Raw genomic sequence first — 19,236 nt, 5'->3', positions numbered from 1 at the left:
CAGCCCTAGCCCTGAGAACGCAGGGCATCCCTTCCCCACTCCTCCTGCAGAAACACCCCCAGCTGGCCCTGCACTGGCTGGACCCACAGGGTCTCTGCCCCAGGAGTTGGCAGTCCTGCACTGTGAGTGCTGAGCACACGCTTGGCTCTGCTCACCGCCAGCGCTGCATGTCTGGGCCCTCAGCACCGCTGTGCCCTTATTAGGGCAGCCAGCACGGGGCCTGTCCTTCACAGAGGTGTGGGCAGCCCCCTCCTGGAACCTGCTCCCCCATCATCTGGCACTGCCTGCCCACCCTGGCAGCCACCCCATGCAGGGGTCTGGGAAGCACAGCAGTGTCTCCTGTGGTCGTGCAAAGCCACACTTGGGATCCTGCCGGGGTTCAGTAACTGATGGTGTGGGAAATTGGAAAGGGAGAGAGATGGCGGCTTGCTGTGTCCCCTGGGCAGGTGGTGCCTTGGGACTGAGCAGAAGCTGCCTTATGGGTGCACAGAGCCATTCTGCCCATCCTGTGTCCCACCCCATCTGCATTACCTGCTTGACAGAGGGTTTCTTCCTTCTCTCCCTGTTTTTGCCAGATGTCCCTGGTTTGTGTTCTTGAGAAACAGCAAATAAACCCCTGCCCAGCAACCATCTCTGCATTGGAGTCTGATGTAGATGATGCCCTTCTGCACCTCTACCAATGGGGAGTTGGCACCATGAAGGGTTTTTCTCCCTCTGTCCTCAGTGCCATGCCCACTGCTAGTGCCACCAGGCCACAATGGGACTGTGTTTGTGTTTGCTCTGGGTGAACAGCCTGGACGAGAAGCAAGCTGGCTGGCCCAGCTGGGAACCTGGCAAGCCACAAGGCAGGTCAGAGAGCCCACGTGTCCCCAGACATGCTTGTTTATCTGTGCCGTGGTGGCACCCACAGCCTCTGCTCCCAGCCTGCCTGTGGGTGCTGGCCTGGGAGCTGCTGGCGGGTCTCGCCGGGGTGGGACGCGGGAAGAAGGTGTTTACCTCCAGTCGGGCTTCATCCGAAACCCTGCGATGCGTGAATGCTTCCTTCCTCCTCCACACTTCCTCCCTGCCTAGGTCAGCCTGGGGTTTTCCTGGAGTGGAAGGAAAGAAGCTGAAACTGCCTCTTGCTGTGGGGCTGAGCCATGGTGCTGGCACAGCTGAGCTGCCCTGGCACGTCCTTGTGCCCCAGCCAGGGAGAGTGAGCAGTTCCCAGCCCGCTGCTTGGTCTAGGAGAGCCGTGGCTCCCTGCCCTTCCTCCTGAGCCCGGGTGGGCTGAGAAGTGGATGGATGGATGGGCAGCCCCTGGAGAGCTGCACAGGATTCCGGATGGGGCCATACTTGTGGCTGGGGAGGGGGATGCCCTCATCAGGGAGGTTTTTTGGCCCTGGTCCTGGGTCCTGCTCGGTGCAGGCAGCAGAGCCCCCATGAGCACACCAGGGTCTCCAGGCATTTGCACCCCCCTTCCACCAACCCCCCCCCCAAGGCAAAAGAAGGTCCAGAGGACCCCGGGGTGCTGGGGTGCCTGCTCCCCTCCAAACAGCCTAAGGGCCATCCCTGGAGCAGAGCTCACAGGGCCAGCAGCTCACAGAGGGGCCGTTGGCCCCTGAGCATGTCAGTGTGCTCTCCTGCTTGTGTTTCACTCCTGGTTTTTGCGCGTGGTGCTCGCGCGGAGCCACGCGGCTCTGCCTGGGATTAGCGACAGCTGCCTGCAATTGCAGCTCTTCCCAGACAAGCGTCTCGCTCCCCCAAGGCTGGGGCTGGGGCTGTTTGGGGAATGCTGCCGGGGTGGTTTGTCTTGTAGTCTGCTCCAGGAATGTTGGCCAGACGGTCAAATTCTTCTCCCCTCTTGTAAAATGAGTGATGTGGGGCGTCTCTGGGAGAGCAGCCTGCCAGTCCCTCCTCCTCTGGATAAACCTGCCTGGCCCGCACCGCCCTGTCATGGGAACGGGCCCTTTCAACCCCAGCCACATTAAATACGCGCTCTGCCAAAGCAGAGGGGGAGGGTGCGGACAGGGGCGCCCGGTCTTCCTCCTTTGGCACCCCTGCACTGCCTGGGGGACATGTTTGGCTGTGCTAGTGGCTGGGGATGGCAGCTTGTCCCCATCTCCCCCTTGCCACCTGGCCAGCTCCTCGTCCTGCCGCTTGCCTCCTCCAGCACAGCTCTCCAGGGACGCCTCGCTCTTCCTGTTCTCTTGACAGGAGAAGAGAAATCTGGAGTCTGTCTGCGCCGCTCCCCCCTCCTCCCACCACGTCTCACCCCCCAAGTTGCTGTTTTCCACAGAAATGTCAGGCTCAGCTCTCCTCTCCCCCACTCCTCCTGGTTTTTTTCCCCTCTAATCTTGGCCTTCATCTCCAATTACTTCTTTTTCTCCTTCCTTTCTCTCCAGAGACCCTGATGGACACAAAGTGGGTGACCTCTGAGTTGGCATGGACAACTCATCCGGAGACAGGGGTAAGTTTAGAAACAGCCCTGGTCCTGACCTCCAAAGGGCAGAGCTGGCCCTGGCCCCATGGGAATCGAGGGCAGAGCTGGCCCTGGCCCCATGGGAATCATGGTTGCTCACCAGTGCCTTTGTGAAGCTGGCTGCATCTTTCTCCTTTCCTCCTGTGCATATCCGCGCCTTGTGAAACCATCTCCTCTTGACTCCATGCCGGTGGAGTGGGAGTGTCATGGTCCCTGGCCTGGGTTGCTCTTAGTCAACATGATGACCAGGAGGGTTGTGACAGGTGAAGGTGTAGCTGCTGCTCTTCCCTGTTGACTGTTGCCTGTTCCCCCCCACCCTGTGCCATTCATGATGTGTCTGTAGCACTGCTGTCCCTGGCTGGGGATCTAACCCTTTCCCTCTCAATCACAGTGGGAAGAAGTCAGTGGTTATGACGAGGCCATGAACCCTATCCGCACGTACCAGGTCTGCAACGTACGGGAGGCCAACCAGAACAACTGGCTTCGTACCAAATTCATCCAGCGCCAGGACGTCCAGCGTGTCTACGTGGAGCTGAAGTTCACTGTGCGGGACTGTAACAGCATCCCCAACATCCCTGGCTCCTGTAAAGAGACCTTCAACCTCTTCTATTATGAGTCAGATACGGATTCTGCCTCTGCAAACAGCCCTTTCTGGATGGAGAACCCCTATATCAAAGTGGATACAATTGCCCCAGATGAGAGCTTCTCCAAGCTGGAGTCTGGCCGCGTGAACACCAAGGTGCGCAGCTTTGGCCCTCTCTCCAAGAATGGTTTTTACCTTGCCTTCCAAGACCTGGGAGCCTGCATGTCCCTCATCTCCGTCCGGGCTTTCTACAAGAAATGCTCCAACACCATTGCTGGCTTTGCTATCTTCCCGGAGACTCTAACGGGGGCCGAGCCCACTTCCCTGGTCATCGCGCCGGGCACCTGCATCCCCAATGCAGTGGAGGTGTCTGTGCCCCTCAAGCTGTACTGCAACGGCGACGGCGAGTGGATGGTACCCGTGGGAGCATGCACGTGTGCTGCTGGATATGAGCCCACCATGAAGGATACCCAGTGCCAAGGTATGTGCATGGCAGAGTGATCGTGGCTTTTGTCCCCATGGATGCGTTGATGTGAAGGAGGTGATTTTGCATTGAGCTCAGTCTGGTTTTGGAGGCTTTTCTCTGATGAGTGAGCAGGATGAAATCTCAGAGGACAGGTCTGCAGTTTGACTCCAAAGCCTTAAAACCTTTGTGGTCTGGACTCATGCAGTGTCTGCTGGAACACACTGGTGAGCAACCACCAGTGCTACCCTCTGTGGGATGCATCTCCTTGCACAGAGCTGCAGTTCAAGGCATGGTCCTCAGCAGGGATCCAGCACATTTAAGCCCTTGAGCATTACCAAAACCTCTCTCTCATCGCTGCTGTCGTATCCAGCGTCTTTCCTCTCTCCCTCCTGCAGTGCTCGTGGCTGGGGCAAGTGATTGTTCTTGGCAAGTATGATTTCACGCTGCTTGTGCGGAGGCTTGTTCAGAAGCCCTGGTGGTGAGCAGGGCTCCCCTGTGGGAGAAGCCATGCTGATGCATGCTCCCCCTGCCAGTGCTGAAAGCTTGCAGCAGGGATGGTAGGGACCAGCACGAAGGCAGGGGATCTGAAGCTCCTTGTTCTTGCTGGAAGGGAAGGAACATATCCTGCACATGGAGATGTTGGGGATGGAGAGCTGCCCCAGCAGCAGGATACCTCTGTGTGGGTCCTGCAGCTGCCATGCTCTCCCACGATAGCTTTGGTGTTGCTGTTTAACCCCAGTTCGGGTGTGTTGATAAGGAAAAATCTGTCTGGATGAATGTTGCATTCCCTTGGGGTGATTTTTTTCTTGTGAGCTGTCTCTGGCAGGGAGGACCCTGCCCTGGGGTGGCTGGGGTTTAGGGCAGAAAGGTTGCCGTTCCCCTTGGCTGCAGGCATTGTACAGGGAGCGGGATGCTGGCGGGGCCCCCAGCCCTGGATGCCTTGTGCTGGCCGATGATGGGATGCTTGGCGCCAGCCCTTTGCTCTTGGCAGGGGCTGTGTGATTTGGGATGGCCTGTGACATGGGGCTCGGGCCAGGGTGGCCTCCCCGCTGGCTTTGGGAGCAGGGTAGCTGACAGCTGTGCTGCTGTGGCTGGGTAGGGAGAGGTCAGTCTCCACAGGGCCTCAGCTCTGCCAGGGATCCAGAGCCTCAAGCACCATCTGTGCCAGCACAGCTCTGACTTCAGTGCCACAGCCCCTTGCATCAGTCAATCTGGCTCCTCCTGAGCTGATGGACACCAGTGTCAGGCATCCATCCACACTTTAAACTGCACTGAGGTCCATGCTCCTGGGTAGCTGCTTTCCTTCTTGCTTGGACTGGGAGATCTTAGACCATACACGATGTTGGCTCTTTCCCAGCAGAGAGTGGGGTTTGGGCACAAGGTGAGAGTTTCCAGCCAGAACAGGGCATGTGCTGAGAGGGGGCGTCCCAAGGCAGGACAGAGCTCCTCAGATTAGGCTCAGGAGCCAGGGGCAAGGTCCCATCTCCACATCCCCAAGCTGGACAGACCCCCATGTGGCAGCTTTCCCAGCGCCTTTGATTTCCCACCAAGCCCCAGCTTCTGCTGCAGCAGGCAGGGAAGCCACGCTGGGCCACGGGCACATCTCCATCCGGCAGCCTGCCTCCTCGCTGGGCAGGAGCAGCGGTGTCCTCACGTTTCTCTGGGAAAGTTGCACTGCGCTTGCAGGATCAGATTTTCCACCATATGATCGTGTGTTTTAAGTGGAAACAGCTGAAGAAGGGCTGGGAGAAGCTGGAGCTGCAGCTCCTTTTCTCCTCTTGGCTGGATGTTCCTTTACCCCATTTCCACAGTCCAGCACCCCCAAGAAGTCTCAGAGCTGATGTCGTGGGCAGAGGTGTGGTGCAGCCCCCCAAAGCTGGGGTTTCATCACTTCTGCCCCAGGGAGCCTGCAGGGGCTTCACCGTGCAGGCGAACAGCGCTCCAGAGTGCCAGATGGCATTTTAACAAATAACAATACCCAGTTACTGCTTAGATGGGATAAGCCCTGTTGTAAATCTCCCCCTTTTCCCAGACTTTCAGTGGCCTTTGAAGACCTCCTCTTCCTCCTCCTCTTCTTTATCTCCATCCAAGCCAAGATTAGAGCTCACATTCAGACCTGTTACAATGCAGCTTGTATCCCAGTCCCTCGGGAGCAGAGGGCTCATCCTGCCCGACTGAAGACAGTTTCTTTGGCATGCTTTGTAAGGCGATCCGCCAGGCTGGTACCTGGCGTTCTACTCCTGAGTTGCCACAGCATTGATTTGGCATCTCATTCTCAGCCTCATTATCTTTATTTAATTAGCACACGGCCCTTCTGGGGGTTGTGCCGCTTCCCACACACTCCCTGCCACGCAGAGCTGCAGAGGCAGCTCTTGGAGGACTAGAAGGAGCTGCTGGCCAGGGAGGGGAGCAAAGGCTCCTGCATGCCTCCATGGGCTGGGGTGCACTGCACTCACACCCTACGCCCTGCAGCCCCGGGGTTTAGCTTTTCCCCAGCCCCATCCCTTCTCCTTTTCATTAGGAGGCACCCAAACAGTTCAAGGAGTTTGGTGTCAAGGGGCTCCTCAAAAATGCTCCTGGGCATGTGCTCCATGATGGATTTGTTGGGATTTGCACCCCTTGTGTTGCTGGCTTCACACAAAGGCAGAAAGGCTGCTGTGCTGGGGTGGGCAATGAGCCCCCTCCTTGCAGGTCCCCTCTGCTTGGGAGGAGGACCACAGAGCCCCCAGAGCCTCCACCCTGCCTGGGAGGGGAACTGAGTCTGTGTGGTGCAGTCCATGGATACCCAAACTGTAGGATCACTGGGGGTGACAGTGTCCAGCATGACACCGCACCTTCCTGAGACCCCTTTCTCAGTCTTCTTGATATTTCTTCTCTCGAGGCACCAAGCACTAAACATTTGGGCACAATCAGTAGGTGAGCACAGGTCAAGCTGGGGCCAAAATCAGAATTTTTGCAAAAATAAATTTCCCTTGCAATCAGTGACTAATGAAAACATCACCCTGAATTAAATAAAAAAAAAATTGCCAAGCAAGCATTGCACTTGCCAACTGTTTGCAGCTTTGCATTGCAACATGGGCTTGCTGCATGAAACCCAGGAAGTGAAACTGCCTGGGATTAATTGCCCGGGATTCCAGATCAAAGGCAGCAGCAGGGAATGCAGGGAGAGCTGCCGGTTTACAGCCAGGCAGCTCCACAATGGGTTACTTGTAACACAGTCGAGGAAATCTGCCCCTGCCGTCCTGCCTTTGACCCACTGTGGCTCAAGAGGCAGCTTTGCTTATTGAATTTTTTTTTTCTTTTCTTAAAAAAAAAAAAAAAAAAGGAAAAAAGAAAAAGAAAAAAATTGTTTTCCTGCCTGTTCCTTGGATGCCACTTCAAACCCCCAAAGGCTCTCTCCCTTCTCCTCTCCCTTCAGATTTACTCCATTCGCTTTTGGACTACGCTAGTGTGAAATATTTTCACCCAAAGGGTGATTATTTTACTTTATTTTAAATAACTGCCTTTTAAGAGAGACTTAAAAACAGAGTTACCGCCTCGGCTGTAGCCAGGCTGTTGCTTCCACAGCTCTGCTCCATCTGTAGCCACTTACGACAGCGAGAAGGGAGCGAGCTGTGCAGGTTCATAAAGCACAGATCGTCCCGAACAAACCTGACTGCTGCCTCTAAAGAAATTACAGGGTTGATGGGCAAAGGGATATGATCAGTTTAATTTATCTAGGCTCAGGCGAGGCGTCCTGCTTCAATCCTACAGGGAGAGAAATAGCTGGAAGGATGCTGGAATATTGTAGTGTGAATGGGAAGCAGTCAGAACATGAAACATGGTAGTTTGGGGCTGTTTTTTTCCAGTGTGTCATGGCTATCCCTGCCTTCCCCAGGGGAGGGGACCCCACAGTTTTGGGGATGCACGCATGGTTCATTGCTGCTTGCCTGCATCCCATGCAATAATGGAGGCTGCCTACAGGATGAGTCACTGCTCTCTGCTGTTGGCAGAAGGGTTTTATTTCGGTGTTTTTTTCAGCTCCCTTCCTTGAACTTTATTCACCACGGTGGAGATTGTATTTGGGAGCAGTACCCTGCTCTTCCCCCAGCTCTGTGCTGCAGCTTTTTGAGACAGGATCAGGCCCTGGAGGAGGGTGGCTGATGAAAATCCTGGAGGGGCTGCCAGAACTGGACGGCCGCCTTTGCCATGCCGGGAGTGCGATGCCCCATAGGGGGTGTAGGGGCAGCTTTACAGCAGGGCTCTGTTACTGTCCTCCTCCCTCCCACGCCCCACACAAATCCCCTCTGTGGCTGATCCCCGCTGTCAGGCCAGACTGCCTCTCCCTGCCATCAAACCAGCGGCTCCTCTCCGCTTCGGTTCCCTGACCTGTTATCCTGTGGCTGTCACTGACTGTCATGTTCTCCCCAGAAGTGACCGCAGCACAGCACCAGGAGATGTGATCTGTGTGCAGAGGTTCAGAGTTGTTATTTTATTTGAGGACACTTCAGCAGGAAAAGTGCTTATGCAAAGCTCTCGGCAGGGAGAAGGGAGCCTGGCTTCCCAGCTCCGGCTGGATGGAGTCACGTTCCCACTCCAGAGCTCCCAGGCTCGTTCCGCAGCGTGCCGGCCAAGACAGTGGTTGTTGTACAGGCAGTTTCTTGCAGAGAAGAGATGACACAGCGGCTTATCCACCAGGGACCTGGGATCAGCTTTCAGCTCGGTTACAGCCTTCAAATGTGGCGGCTGAGAGCTCTCACACTGCCACTGAGGTCTTTATGCTCTGATTTATTAAGCAGAGTTGGAAATCTACACAGTGGAGCGCATCTGGGCCTCGGTCCCTCTGCTGCTCTTCCCTTTCTTAACAGGGCTGGTTCATGGCTCATCCCCCTCCTGCCAGGATGGCATAAGGATGCAAAGAAAAGGCCTTCATCCCTTGTGCCTGCACTGGGCACTACTTAGGGGTGGCAGGGAGCTGCTGAAGGACAGCTCTGCCTGTCCCTTCCTCCTGTGTCTGGGAGGCCACTGTCACCTCTGTGCCCGTAACCCACTGGGCACCGGCTGGCACTTCATGTGCTGAGACCAAATGCCCTCCTGCGTCCTTTGCAAGCCCCTGGCTGTCCTTGGCTGCCATGCCATGCTTGGGCTGTCAGCTTCACACAAGCTCTGGTTGCTCCGGCTTCACTCTCCCCCCAACAAGCCTGTTCAGGGGGTTTTGTCCCTGATGGATCTGGGCTTCTCTCCATAACCAAAGCATGTTTGGCAGCTTTCTGAGCCCAGAGCGTTCCTGTCCAAGAGGTTTCAGTCATCTCTCATTCCTCAACAATCTGGTTCCTTATGTGAGAATCTGCATCCACCCAGTTTGAACCGCCCGGGACTCCAGCCGGGTGTGTCTGCCTATGCCAAGGCTTCTCTGCGACCTCTGGGCCTCTGCTGTCCACATAAAAACACATTTTCTAGTGGCCTGGCTGTCCCAGGCTGGGGACACAGAAGCCCTGGACCTGCTGGCTTCCCATTGCTTGCCAAGGAGCAGATCTGTGCACTGCTTTGCCTTCCAGCCTGCACAGTCGGGACGGGCAAAGCTTTCATTTCCAAAGGGAAGGCCCAGAGGCTGGGTGAACTCAGGTCAAGGAGTTGGAGTTAGTTGAGCCATGTAGTCAGTCCTGTTTTGACCAAAGAAGAGTCTCACTGCTGGAAGGCTCACACCCTGGCAGCAGGAAGCAGCTCCTGACACCCATGCAGGCAGAGGGGTGGGAGAGCAGGCAGTTGTCTCTGCAAGGGCTGCTCTCACATCCCCCTGGCCAGCAGCACTGCACAGGAGTGGGGCTTCTCCCTTGGGGTTGCTATTGCTTGGTGCCTGGACAAACCCAGGACAGCACCTGGAGCTGTGTGCGGGTCCCTGTGGGGCCGGCTTGGCAGCGTGTGACTCACAGCACTCCACGCCCCATGTGGGGCTGCAACTAGCCGGAAAACTTCCACAGAGGGTGTCGGGAGATGCCTCATATCAGGAAACTTCCACTTGCCAGAGCCTGGTGAAGCACCAGGAAACCTCCTCCTGTTTTCAGGATGATGTGTGGCTGGCGTGGGAGGGTTACCTGCCCTGGGAGCTTCCCTAACGTGGTGGAGCGAGGAGGATGTGCCCTCCTTCGGGGCCGTCGGTGCTGATGCTGCCCCAGCTGTGGCAAACAGGGTGATGCTGAAGCAGAGCCGGCGCCAGTGGGTCTCTCACCTCATCCGGCTGCAAACACAGAGCACAGAATCCGCTTCCATGGGCAGCAGTGTGATAAATCAGGCTATTTCGAGGTGTGGGTCAGGTTCCCGAGGCTGCTCTGCTCCTCGGCTCAAGTGCTGTTAAACCTTTCACGTGCCCCTCATTACAAATAAACACCTTGTGATGCCAATGGGGCCGTATCCCAGGACTCGTGGCTCCTTGAAGGACCCTGATCGGAAGCGGAGGAGGGAGGTGGCAGTGATGCTGAAGCAGCTCTTCAGCCAAGGACCTGCAGGAATGTTTTCATCTCGCTCAGCACTCCACTTGAGCCGACCTCATGAGGTGCCGCCGCCCCGGGACTGAGAAGTGGCTCAAGAGCCTGAGGCGGAAGGTTTGGGGCTGAGTGGCTGATTTTGGGTGGTGGAGGCCTCTAGCAGGGACTGCTGCAGACAGGGCTGTAGAGGAATTCTTTCCTTCCCAGTCCTATTTCCCCAGAGGATGACCTGGCACTTTGAAGGTTGCCAGGCCTGGAAAACAGCATGCCCTTCCTCCATGGAAGGGAGCATGGTAATACCCTTGAGAAGGGCAGTGAAGAAACATAACTGAGGAATGGAGCTTTGGATGGGTCTGCTCTGCCCCCCATACTGCTGGTGGTGACCAACTCTTCCCACCTTCCAATTACCTCGGACCTGCTGCTGGAGCCCAGCATTTCCTGGCAGAGCTGTGCCTGAGCCATCTGGTGCTTCCAGCAGCCCCTCTTCTCACCCTCCCCAGCCGTGAGTCCCTGGGCATGGTTGATGGCAGTGGAAAGGCTTGTAGGAGGCCTGAGGTCTTCAAGCCACTGATCAAAGATTTGGCAGGGCAGCGAGGAAGAGTGTGCCAACTATGGTGGGAGCAGTGAATGTTTTCTGGTTCCTTTAACCCAGGTCTGGTTTTCTTTCCTCCAGCGTGCGGCCCAGGAACCTTCAAATCTAAGCAGGGGGAAGGTCCCTGCTCTCCCTGCCCTCCCAATAGCCGGACCACCTCTGGAGCAGCAATGGTCTGCACTTGTCGAAACGGCTTTTTCCGGGCAGACACGGACCCCGCAGACAGCGCCTGCACCAGTGAGTCCTGCTCTGGGCAGGGAGGGGAGCAAGGGAAGCTGTGGAGGTGATGGGGGTCTGTGTCTGGGATGGGGGTATGTGCTGTGCCCATGCCAGGGCTGAGCTGGACATGAAGATACCCACATTTCCGTGCAGGTGTCCCCTCAGCCCCCCGCAATGTCATCTCCAACGTGAATGAGACGTCGCTGGGGCTGGAGTGGAGCGAGCCGCAGGACACGGGCGGGAGGGATGACCTGCTCTACAACGTCATCTGCAAGAAATGCAGTGTGGAGCGGCGCCTGTGCACCCGCTGCGACGACAACGTGGAGTTCGTGCCGCGCCAGCTCGGCCTCACTGAGCGACGCATCTACATCAGCAACCTGATGGCCCACACCCAGTACACCTTCGAGATCCAGGCCGTGAACGGCATCTCCAACAAGAGTCCCTACCCTCCCCATTTTGCCTCTGTCAACATCACCACCAACCAGGCAGGTCAGTGGAGCCGCCAGGGAGCAGGGGCTGTATCTTCTCCACAGAGCAGAGTGGAGCAGAGATTTCTTTCTGACAGCCTGGGAGGCTGCAATCCTTTGTGGTGCCGCCTAACTGGCTCTCTGGGCCTGCATCTAATCCCCTGGGTAAACTCTCCTCTCTGTTTAAAGCATGTCCCTAGAGGAGATGAGATCAAAATGCATGCAAGTGGAGAAGACTAGGGCTGGCAGATGCTCCAGAGAGCTCTGGATCTTCTAGACCTACCCCAGAGATGCTGTGCCTGCTGTGAGGGGAGGAGGAAGGAAATGAGATTTCTCCCCTGTGTGCCTGGGAAAGCTCAGCACCAGCCCAAGCCTTTGCAGGCAGCCAAGTGCTCTGCCATTCCCTCCTTCCTCCCGCTCTGGCCCCGCTCCAGCGTGCTGGTAATCTCCAGCCACTGCGCACTGATCTGATTTCACGGGTCTTGCTGCTGGGGTGGAGCACAGAGCTTCTGGCAAATGGAGGAGGGGAGGGAGCCCCAGTTTGGGTTGGCAGGGCCCTTCCCCAGACCAGTCTGCAGCTAGGCATGGGGTGAAGCATGACTTCAGTGCTATTTCTGAGGCTCCCCTTGGTGCTGAGATCACACCTTATGGAGACTTGGGGGAGGCCATGAGTCTCAAAGCTTTTCCATGCCTTTCCACCAAGATTTATCCAAGCAGGTCACAGGCAGAGCATTCCCTACACTGTGTGGGATGGTGGAGGGGGAAACCTGGTGCAGGTGGCTCATTCCTTTCCTGCCCTCCTTCCTAGCCCCATCTGCCGTACCGACTATGCACCTGCACAGCAGCACCGGGAACAGCATGACGCTGTCATGGACTCCCCCAGAGAGACCCAACGGCATCATTCTGGACTATGAGATCAAGTACTCGGAGAAGGTAAAGCAGGAACAGCCTTTTCCCTCCTCCAGCCCTTTTAGTTGGCCATCAGCACCATGGCATAGGGGGTCCCTGCAAACCTGGCTCCTGGGGGATGTGGGAGCCAGCAGATGGAGGGTGGCTTCACAGAGGTGACACCCACGTCTCCCCTACAGCAAGGCCAGAGTGATGGCATCGCCAACACAGTCACCAGCCAGAAGAACTCGGTGCGGCTGGACGGGCTGAAGGCCAACGCTCGGTACATGGTGCAGGTGCGGGCGCGCACCGTGGCGGGGTACGGCCGCTACAGCCTCCCCACGGAGTTCCAGACCACTGCCGAGGGCGGTAGGTACCAGCACTGGGCTGCCTCCATCGCCCAGCCCTCCCATGCCTGCTCCTTTCCGAGCTTGACCTCGATTCCTGCCTGTCCCTCCATCAGGTTCCACCAGCAAGACTTTCCAGGAGCTGCCTCTGATTGTGGGTTCGGCCACTGCAGGGCTGGTGTTCGTCATCGTGGTGGTGGTGATTGCCATCGTCTGCTTCAGGTACTGGCTTTTCAGGGAATAGGGCTTCACATCTGGGTTTGGGGGTTGCTCATGTCTGCCACAGAGCTTTCTCCCCCTTCACCTGTGGGCAGAGCTCTGGCAGCTCCAGTCACAGAGTGAAGGACTGCACCAGCCACACATGGGTCCCAGAGCAGAGGTCTTGTGGGAGGATTGTGCTTCTGCTTCCCCAGTACGAGCTGTGCTCTGCCCAGGCTCCTGCCATGCACTCAGCACAACTAGGCCATCTCCTCCCATCGCACCTCGGGTGGAGGGATAGCTCTGTGCAGGGGCTGCCAGAGGGAAGGCTCTCTGGCAGAGGCTGTCTGTGCTGGGATTTGGAAGTTGGCAGTGAATGTCTTTGCCCCATCAGGAAAGGGATGGTTACTGAACACCTCCTCTCGTCTCCTTTGGGCAGGAAGCAACGCAACAACACCGACCCTGAGTACACAGAGAAGCTGCAGCAATATGGTGAGTGTGAGAGCCCAGCAAATGGACTCCAGCTGCCCTCTCCCAATTCCTGTCCCATGCAAAGGGGCAGCCTTTTCTAACAAGGGGTGGGCTGGCAGCCAGCCAAGTGGCTTGACATCTGTCACCCTTGCTGTGTCCCTCCTGGTGATGGCTTCTGCTCTTGCAGTTACCCCTGGGATGAAGGTGTACATTGACCCTTTCACCTACGAGGACCCAAACGAAGCTGTCCGGGAATTCGCCAAAGAGATTGACATCTCCTGTGTGAAAATTGAGGAGGTCATTGGAGCAGGCAAGTCCTGGGGCTGGGCACAGCAGGTGCTGAGACTGCTGCCTCTCACCCTGTCCTGTGGCTCACCATGCTGCTCCCCTCTGTCCTTCCCACTACAGGGGAGTTTGGAGAGGTGTGCCGTGGGCGCCTGAAGCTGCCTGGCCGACGCGAGATCTTCGTGGCCATCAAGACACTGAAGGTGGGCTACACAGAGCGGCAGCGGCGGGACTTCCTGAGCGAGGCCAGCATCATGGGCCAGTTCGACCACCCCAACATCATCCACCTAGAGGGGGTGGTGACCAAGAGCCGCCCCGTCATGATCATCACGGAATTCATGGAGAACTGTGCGCTTGACTCCTTCCTCCGGGTGAGCATCCATCCCCTTCTGCCCTGGGCTTGGGGTGCAGTGCATGGGGGGAGCAGCAGCTCTGAGCCCTTCTCCATCTCTCTATATTGTCATACTGGTGTCCCAGGGTTAAGCTCTGAGTGGGAGAAGAGGGAGGAGGAAGGTGATGGTGGTAGCACATTGGGATCCTTCCTCAATCTGTTCAGGGTGTTGCAAACCCCTCTGATCTCTCCTCTGGCAGTTGAATGATGGGCAGTTCACAGTCATCCAGCTGGTGGGAATGATGCGAGGCATCGCTGCTGGCATGAAGTACCTTTCGGAGATGAACTATGTGCATCGGGATCTGGCTGCACGCAATATCCTGGTCAACAGCAACTTGGTCTGCAAAGTGTCTGACTTCGGGCTCTCTCGCTTCCTGGAGGATGACCCAGCTGACCCCACCTACACCAGCTCCCTGGTACGGGACACTCACGAGGGATCTGGGATCTGGGGGTGGGGGGAGACACCTCAGGTATGCACTAATCATGGAGCTGTGTATCCATGCAGGGAGGCAAGATCCCAATCAGATGGACAGCTCCTGAGGCCATCGCCTACCGCAAATTCACTTCAGCCAGCGACGTGTGGAGCTACGGCATTGTCATGTGGGAAGTGATGTCCTACGGGGAGCGACCGTACTGGGACATGTCCAACCAGGATGTGAGTGCTCTCTGGGGAGCAGGGAACCGGGAGCTGTAGGCCGCCTGTGGGAGCCCAGGTGGCTCACAACCTGCCTCTGCCTGTCTTTCTGCAGGTGATCAATGCTGTGGAGCAGGATTACCGCCTGCCACCCCCCATGGACTGCCCCACTGCACTGCACCAGCTGATGCTGGACTGCTGGGTGCGGGACCGCAACCTGAGGCCCAAATTTGCACAGATTGTCAACACGCTGGACAAGCTCATCCGCAATGCTGCCAGCCTGAAGGTCATCGCCAGCGTGCAGTCTGGGTCAGTGACATCCATGTTTCCAGCCAGCACATACCCCAATTCCAGGGAACACTGGAGTGGTTGGGAATAGAGCTGTGGGAGGGAGGGGATAAGAATGGGGATCCCTTGCTTCCAGTTACACCTCTCTGTGCCCTGCTCCTTGTGACCTGCAGCTCTCTTGCCCTTTAGCATCTCCCAGCCGCTCTTGGACCGCACTGTCCCAGATTACACCACCTTCACCACCGTGGGAGACTGGCTGGATGCCATCAAAATGGGACGGTACAAGGAGAACTTTGTCAATGCTGGGTTTGCCTCCTTCGACCTGGTGGCACAGATGACTGCAGAGTAAGTGCCTGCTTGGAGGGGAGGAGGGAGCAAACTGGGACTGGTGCTGCTGCACACTCTCCCTTGCCTATCTGACAGCCACCTCCTCCCACCTGGGTGCATGTGGGCTGAATTAAGGACTGGGATTCAGCATCCAATCCCAAGGGAGTTCAGGTTTAGGATTCAGCTTCCGGTTCCCTCTGGTGTTAGAGGGAGCACTGGAGCTTGGCAGAGGGCTGTAATGATAGATAGATCCATTGCCCCAGTGGGGCAGGGCCACATGTTGATGTTGCTCGTGGCTGGGGGCTGAGTCGTCACTTTTTCCTTGCAGGGACCTGCTGAGGATAGGGGTGACGCTAGCAGGGCACCAGAAGAAGATCCTGAGCAGCATTCAGGACATGAGGCTGCAGATGAACCAGACGCTCCCAGTGCAGGTTTGACCACAGGGGACTCTGCATTGGAACGGACCAAGGGAACCTGCCATAAAGGTTCAGTTTGCGGTGCAGCCCAGCTTCCTGTTTTCCCCTCCACACGGCGCTCCTCTGCCTCGGACGGTCGCCTGGGACGGGATGGGACGGGACGCCCTTCCCTGGATCGAAGGCACTCATGCTGAGGGAGCCCAGCTTTTCGTCCCTTGTCCTGGAATGGCGAGGCAGCAACACATCTTCATATTGAAGATGGATTATGGGACAGAGATGGCACATCCCACTTCCCACCCTGTCTTGGTGCTCATCGGTTTGAAGAGTTGTTCTGCTTCTTGGATTTCTTTTCACCCTGTTTTCCCCCAAATCCTCACTTCCCTCACCTCCCCGAGGCCACAGACTGTTGACCTGTCCGCCGAGTCTGTCAGACATGTCCGAAGCCTTCCCTAACTCTGTTCCCCACATGGAAGCAGCCAGGGGAGGCCGAGCCAGCGACAGGGCTGGGGCCACCAGCCCCAGACAATCACTCCTCTTCTCCAGCCCTGGCAAGCCCTCCGCCCAAGGGTCTGCACTGGAACGTGTCCGAAGGGAAGGCTTCGCTCCCTTTCTTGGCTTTGCACGCCAGAACCCGAACCCGATTTACTATGCAGGGAGTTAGGCAAAAAAAAAAAAAAACAAAAGAAAAAAGAAAAAAAAAAGAGATATATTAAAAGAAGATAAGAGGGAGCAGAAAGGGGAGGGAGGGGGACCAGGTGCCCGGCTCCTCATCTCTTACCCTCTTGGTTCTCCTGGCCGGCTCTGGACTGCAGAGCGAGGCCATCAGCACGTTTGCACAGGGACCCTCCGCCCCCGGACCGACGGACGGCAGCCGCGCTCCCCCGAGGGCCGGAGAGCGGGGCTGGGGCGGGGGCTGCGCCGGGGGCCGCGCCTCCCCCAGCCTCCTCTTTTATGCAGAAGGAGCAGGTGCCGCCCGCTCCTGACACACGCTGTGATTGCTGCCAAAAGACTCACTCACCTTTCCCTGAGGATTCACTGCAGCCCGGTTCCTCCGAGCCGAGGGAGAGACTCCCAGCGTGCCTGAGTGTGCGTGAGTGTGTGCATGCGTGCGTGGATGTGTGCTGGCCGCAGGACTGTGGGAGGCAATGGGCAGAATAAAGGCAATAAGAATTTTACCCGAGTTTCCTTTGCTCGATCGCGCTCTCATTGGATGGGCCCGGCTGCCTGCAGCTTCGCTGCCCACCAGGGTCATCCTTCTCTTCCTCCTGGCCGACCCCAAGCTGGCTGTGTGCCCCTCTCTGCTCTCCCCTTCTCTTGCTGTCATGTTTTCAGGTTGTCCGACAGGGACCAGGCAGTGATCCTGTACCAACCCTGTGGTGCTGGGAGACACAGCACGCTCCCCATGAGGCACACGGTGGAGGCTCTGAGTCCCAGGTCAGAGCCAGTCAGGAAACTCTAATGTACTAGAAATACCCAGCATTTTTCCCCCCCTACCCTCCTCAAGTCAAGCTGGAACTGTGGGAAGCAAACAAGGAATGTGAAAGCCAAGCAGGGAACAGCCGTGCCCACTGCTCATCCAATGCCAGAGGGTCCCCACAGCTCCGGGGCTTCTCCATAGGGCACTGCTCCTCCCCTGCCTCCCTCTGGGCAGCCTGCCCTCAGCAGGAGGGTTGCAGCAGCCCCTGGCACCCCTGGATTATGGCCTCACTCCTCCTCTACAAAATGGCTTTTAAGCAGGGTTGAGCTCACCAGGGTGAATGGACCAGCTGCAGGTGGCAAGGTGACCCCCTGGGAGAGCAATCTGGGGGGGCCATGCCCTCAGTCTAGGGGAGATTTGTCGACAGTGGCCAAGTGGAACCCCAGTTACTCATCCTGGGTTTCTCAGGTCCTCCTTGGCTGCACTACCTTGATAACTGGCTTTTGGGGTGCTTTTCTGGCAGTCCAGAAGGGCAAGTGGTCTCTCCCCAAAATGAGGGGGTGCACCCCTATGCTCCCCAGTGCTTGGCCCCGATCCCCCCCTCCCTGGGCTGACACGGCAGGTGCTGTTTTTTCCCTTCCCTTGGAACAGGCCTTGGGTTTCTCATTAACCCCGTCCTCCTCCACAGGGTAAACAAGTCCAGGAGCGCAGGTGGCAGCTGGAATGGTCTCCCCACATCCCACCATCTCTGGGATGTTGGCAGACAGGGACACCACGGCTCCATTTTGCTGGGGTTTCCCATCCTGGCTTGCTCTCTACCCTGGCTGCTCCCCAGCCCCACCATGGTGGGACCCCAAACAGCAGCACTGGGCAGACCTCACCCCTCTCCCAGATCAGGAGAAGAAACCTGGCATTGAGAGGCTTTTAAGATCAAGTGGCTGAAGAGATATGAGAGCCTGTTTGGGGCTTGCTAACCACCCACAGCCCCCCCATGCAGAAGCACAAAGGGGCACAGGGGCTGCCCTTGCCTCCCTTGCTCCCCAGCCCCTCCTGCTGCAAAGTTTGGGGTCCCACCAGTCCTGGTGCATCTCAAACATCCCCATCTCAGTCCCCCATCCTGGCCTGGCTTTGCTTTGAGGAGGGGTTGTTCTCATTTTAAACAAGAAACCCCTTCTCCCACCCTTCTCTATGCACACCCTGCTCCCATGGGGCAGGACACACCATCCCTGCAGCCAGCCCCGGGTCTCGCCCCACCACAGGGGTGCACCCAGCAGCTCTCCACATCCTGTACCTGCCTCCTCCCTTTCCATACAGATCTGGGGGAAAGCTGTGTTCCATGGTGAAAGAAAAGCAACAGCGAAAAACAGCAGCCAGGGAAATCAATGCGAGCGTGCGTTTGTAAAAATATTTTTTAACGGAAAGACTTTTTTTCAATTAAATTATTTAAGGAATTTTATGGAGGTCTGTGGTGCCTGCGTGGTTCTTGGGGAGCTCTGGGTGGCAGGGAGCCCTGTGCTGGGCAGGTGAGGGTGTGTTTGGGCACTGTGTGTGTAAAAGTGGGTCCGTGGCAGTGAGCAGGAGCCACTTGACCCCACGGGGGTGCAAACCCAGTCCAATTCCCTCCCTAAAGATGCTCCCTGCCTCCTCCTGGAGCAGCCAATGGGTGAGGACATTTTGAGGGGCCGAGTGGACCAGATGAAGCTCCCAGGGCCGCCAGCCCTCGGGTGCCACTGCAGGAACATCCTGGGGCCATGGGAGCAGCGTGGGGTGGCCCTTGGGGACCGTGGTGGCCAGGCTGGGCTGGGGGCACGGCAAGCCCTGCCTGCACCCTGCGCGGGCTCTGCCTGCGCCCTGCGCTTCCCCCCTCCCAGCCCATGCAAAAGAGCCTTTTGTGCTGCTGGGTTTTTTCCCCCCTTTTAATTCCTAACCAGGAGATTAAGGGAAGACAAAGGCTGCGATTGTTCCCGCTCTGCAGAGAGCTGGAAAGTTCGGGGAGGGGGATCGTCCCTTTCCAGACAGGCCCAGAGGAGGGGGACATACGCCCCAGGTGGAGGGGCCGGGATGGGGGGAACACCGTGGGAGCGGCGGCGGAGGGTCCCGGGGCACAGCTGGGATGAGGGCACACCGAGTGCTAAGGGGGATCCCTGCTGGGGTGGCCCGGAGGCTCCGGGCTCCAGCGGGAGGGTGGGAGGCTCTCTGCAGAAGGGAGGAGGAGGAAGGCTGAGGAGGATGGCTTGGCCGGCTCGCCGGCTGCTTGGCGTTTTCCCTGCTAACTCTTGGCTGACACCTCAACAACTTGGCAGGGAGAGGATCCCGCAGCCC

At 57.4% G+C, this 19,236-nt stretch overlaps 1 protein-coding gene across 2 annotated transcripts in view; it reads left to right on the top strand.

Moving 5' to 3' along the window:
• The window catches only part of EPHB3 (EPH receptor B3), a 29,377-nt gene extending 11,007 nt beyond the window's left edge, over positions 1-18,370 (top strand). The window contains exons 2-16 of one of the 2 annotated variants that reach the window (XM_036389106.2): positions 2,385-2,449; positions 2,853-3,525; positions 10,648-10,803; positions 10,939-11,274; positions 12,061-12,185; positions 12,341-12,509; positions 12,604-12,709; positions 13,125-13,177; positions 13,344-13,466; positions 13,565-13,812; positions 14,033-14,248; positions 14,338-14,487; positions 14,582-14,775; positions 14,944-15,099; positions 15,410-18,370. In XM_036389106.2, the coding sequence (XP_036244999.1) occupies positions 2,385-2,449; positions 2,853-3,525; positions 10,648-10,803; positions 10,939-11,274; positions 12,061-12,185; positions 12,341-12,509; positions 12,604-12,709; positions 13,125-13,177; positions 13,344-13,466; positions 13,565-13,812; positions 14,033-14,248; positions 14,338-14,487; positions 14,582-14,775; positions 14,944-15,099; positions 15,410-15,518 (2,879 nt within the window). In that variant the 3' untranslated portion in view covers positions 15,519-18,370. Of the gene's footprint in view, positions 1-2,384; positions 2,450-2,852; positions 3,526-10,647; positions 10,804-10,938; positions 11,275-12,060; positions 12,186-12,340; positions 12,510-12,603; positions 12,710-13,079; positions 13,178-13,343; positions 13,467-13,564; positions 13,813-14,032; positions 14,249-14,337; positions 14,488-14,581; positions 14,776-14,943; positions 15,100-15,409 lie in introns of both variants that reach the window. The other variant, XM_054515934.1, reaches the window with a different exon arrangement.
• Positions 18,371-19,236: the final 866 nt, after the last annotated feature.

The sequence above is a fragment of the Molothrus ater genome, chromosome 10 (assembly GCF_012460135.2).
Source record: "Molothrus ater isolate BHLD 08-10-18 breed brown headed cowbird chromosome 10, BPBGC_Mater_1.1, whole genome shotgun sequence".
NCBI lineage: Eukaryota > Metazoa > Chordata > Aves > Passeriformes > Icteridae > Molothrus > Molothrus ater.
Note: the sequence above shows the minus strand (reverse complement) of the source record. Positions and strands in the feature narration are given on the sequence as shown.